This window comes from Morone saxatilis, unplaced genomic scaffold, assembly GCF_004916995.1.
Source record: "Morone saxatilis isolate NCDOM2014 unplaced genomic scaffold, NCSU_SB_2.0 Contig18, whole genome shotgun sequence".
NCBI lineage: Eukaryota > Metazoa > Chordata > Actinopteri > Moronidae > Morone > Morone saxatilis.
Window position 1 is genome coordinate 27,728,228 of NW_023339740.1, and position 3,585 is coordinate 27,731,812.

Genomic DNA, 3,585 nt, shown 5'->3' on the forward strand with positions numbered 1-3,585 from the left:
GTCCCATTTAGAGTCAAACAGACCATAAAGCAGAGGATGCTTTTTAACTGTCAAACCAGGCCGTGCTGATCAAACATGAATCCAGATCCTGTTCCTGCGTTGACTGTTTCTCTCCTCGAGTGTTTCCAGGAACATATTTTAGTGTTTATCTGTAATATAAGACCACACTGTCAGTTTTTCCTGCTTCTAAATGTCAAAACCAGCTCAGCTCGTCGCCCACCAGCTCCACGCTCTCGTCAAAATATGGTCAAAACAAGATGACAGTCATAATGCCAACTGCAGGCTTCAAAACGGTTGTCCACAAACTCAAAGGATGAAAGACAAACGTTTAGGTCCATTCTAAAACAGATAGTGACGGATGTAATACGTTAAATATGTGAATATGTGAATTGAAACAGGTTTTACTTGCTGTAATTGTTCGTCCTGTTCTCACTGGACATCCAAAGACTTTCTGTGCAACAAAAGGTTTATCTGAAGTTAATCTGAGGCTTCTTCTAAAGATGAACACTTGATTTGGAAGATAAATTTAAACCACTTCAGTTAAACTGAACATGGAGAATCAGCTCCACACATATCTGAAACAAGCTCCAAAAGAGAAGCTCCAGCTCGTACTTTTAAATCTCTTTTCCACTTGATTTTATTAAAGGAACAGTGTGTAGGATTTAAAGGTATCTAATCGTTACGGTCGCCACAAATCGCTCAGAAAAACAGTAGAAACATGTTCGTTAAACATGGCGACTGTGGTAGCAAAAACACAATGATTCCTATATTCAGGTAATTATACACTCATGAAAACACAACTATTGATATTATATTCCATTTCTGACAATAGATCCTCCTAAATGTTACACACTGGGCCTTTAAGTTATACTTTAGCACATTTATTCGTATCTTGCACTGTGGGGTTTTGTATCGCCTGCTGTTCCTTCTTAAACCTTTCATGTCTCATGTGAAGCACTTTGAGTTGCCTTATTGTTGCTTTAATGATAAACTGTCGTTGAATGGGTGGATGAAAATGTTCTGTAGTTAACCAACAGAAACAAACACTGAATTTGAACTGACTATAATGAATAAAAAGTGACTGCAGTCTTCGTCGTCACTCATCCTCCTGAGTTTAACCTCTGTGTTCAGTCCCCATGTAGTGCGCTACTACGGCAGCTACTTCAAAAACAGTGACCTGTGGATCGTTATGGAATATTGTGGAGCCGGATCGGTGTCCGATATCATCCGATTACGCAACAAGACGGTAATATAATACACACACACACACACACACACACACACATATTGAGTGTTTGAGTTGAGTGTAAGTGTTACTGCACACAGGTGTGTGTTTTTGTGTCTGCATGGAAAAAGAGGAAGACAGAAGACAAACAGATGTTAAGTATTTTGATGTACTGACGATACGTTGATGTATATTTCATTATCTGTGTGTGTGTGTGTGTGTGTGTGTGTGTGTGTGTTGTAGCTAACAGAAGAGGAGATAGCCACCATCCTGCAATCCACTCTGAAGGGTCTGGAGTATCTTCACTTCATGAGAAAAATCCACAGAGACATCAAAGCAGGAAACATCCTGCTGAACGCGGAGGGCCAGGCCAAACTGGCCGACTTTGGAGTTGCCGGACAACTCACAGTGAGCCCAAATTAAAAATAAATATCTATTATATCTGTTATATTTTGAGATCAGATAAAAAGAAAACAGTTTAAGAATGCTGATGAGACAGTAAATCAGATTTTATTAAAAAGAACCAGTGTACACATCACACCCAAATAGCTCATAATGGGTTTTATTAGAAGTTCAGTAGCAGCTCTTGAACTATAAACATGTTTTCTGTCTTTGTGTTCTTTCACTCTAAGATATGTTAGGAGGTTTTCCACAGTGAGACAAGTATCTATAATGTTCAGCTCAGATTCAATTATCTCTCCTCCATCATTTTCTGTCTCCCTCTCTTCCTCAGGACACCATGGCGAAGCGAAACACGGTCATCGGCACGCCGTTCTGGATGGCCCCAGAAGTCATACAGGAGATTGGTTACAACTGCGTGGCCGACATCTGGTCTCTGGGAATAACGGCTATAGAGATGGCGGAGGGGAAGCCGCCCTACGCTGACATACATCCCATGAGGGTGAGCGAGTTTGTACAGTGTGTCTGTGTGTGTGACTGAAAGAGCTTGTGTTAGAGTTTGAAGGTGAGCGGTAAAGTGAGAACATACTGTAGGGAAAGAAGGAAGGTATGTTGAGTATTTCTGTCCGTGTGAATAACTGAATTATGTTTCCTCTTCCAGGCCATCTTCATGATTCCCACCAACCCTCCACCGACATTCAGGAACCCAGATCTGTGGTCTCCGTCATTTCGGGAATTTGTCACCCAGTGTTTGGTGAAAAATCCCGAAAACAGGGCGACTGCCACGCAGCTGTTACAGGTAACTCTTCTGAACTCGAACTAATAGTAGATGAAGAATTTGTTAGCCAGTTTGGTTAGAAACCCTGAAAACAGGTTCTCATAAAATGAAAAGATACGTTGAAATGAAACACAAATCCTGCAGTCGGCGTGTTTATCAGCACACACGTATTATACTCATACTAATCTCAATTTGGTTTACATGTTTACAGACATTCAGTTTCAGCTGGAGCATTACCTAAGACTGGATCTTCACTGTAGTTAAGAGGCAGTAATTAATGAGGCGTCTGCAGCCAGTATGTTGTTTTGCTAGTAAGAAAAACAGAAAATGAATTTAACCTTTCTCTCTCGTTCTTTGTCTCTCTCTCTCTGTCAGCATCCATTCATCAAGTCAGCCAAGCCCAACTCCATCCTCAGAGCCCTGATCACAGACGCCATGGAGATCAAACTGAAGAGGCAAGAGGAGGCCGAGCAGAGGGAGCAGGATGCAGAAGATGAAGACAATTCGGTACTGAAAGGAAAAATCATAATATGATAATAAAATAGGAATAAAACTGATGAACGATGAAGGTGTTATTCCTGTACTTTGATCTTAAAGAAAAATGTCCTGCCTCCCCCCTAAAAGTTCAACAGAGTAACAACAACCTCTGTACAACAGCAAGTTATGAGACCTCATACTAAAACAAGCCAAATATAAAGTCCAGATAATAAGTGAAATGACTCTAAATAGCTCAGACTACAAATTAATAGCGTAAAATAAAGTAAAAGTTTTTGTTTTAGTGACTTTTTGAGAGAAAACCTAAATTTAATGTGTCTGATGTTGTTGTTTCCTTTATTGAACCAGATTAGATTAGATCTTATTCACAGTGACGACTGCAGAGGCGCATAAAAGAAGAGTTTGTGACGTGGATCACCACAGTATTGGCTGCTTCGCGTGCTGTTTAATGAGGCTTTTACCTTCGGTGTGTTTCAGGATGAGGATGAGGTGGACCAGGGGACGATGGTGCGGGCAGGAGCAGACGACTCAGGAACCATCCGGGCCGCTGGTTCACTCAGCGGTACGGCACGGACTATGATCGAACACGAGGACACGGGAACCATGCAGTCACAACTGGGCACCATGGTCATCAACTCTGACGACGAGGACGAGGAAGAAGCCGGCACTATGAAAAGTAGGTAGTAAC

General features: G+C 41.5%; 1 protein-coding gene across 3 annotated transcripts in view; it reads left to right on the forward strand.

The window, feature by feature from the left end:
• Positions 1-1,131: 1,131 nt before the first annotated feature.
• LOC118328400 (serine/threonine-protein kinase 4-like) overlaps positions 1,132-3,585 on the forward strand; it is a gene marked incomplete at its 5' end in the record, with an annotated part of 26,032 nt that continues 23,578 nt past the window's right edge. For all 3 annotated transcript variants that reach the window (XM_035662127.1, XM_035662128.1, XM_035662126.1), the window contains 6 exon segments: positions 1,132-1,246; positions 1,469-1,633; positions 1,959-2,126; positions 2,286-2,423; positions 2,778-2,909; positions 3,375-3,573. In XM_035662127.1, the coding sequence (XP_035518020.1) occupies positions 1,132-1,246; positions 1,469-1,633; positions 1,959-2,126; positions 2,286-2,423; positions 2,778-2,909; positions 3,375-3,573 (917 nt within the window).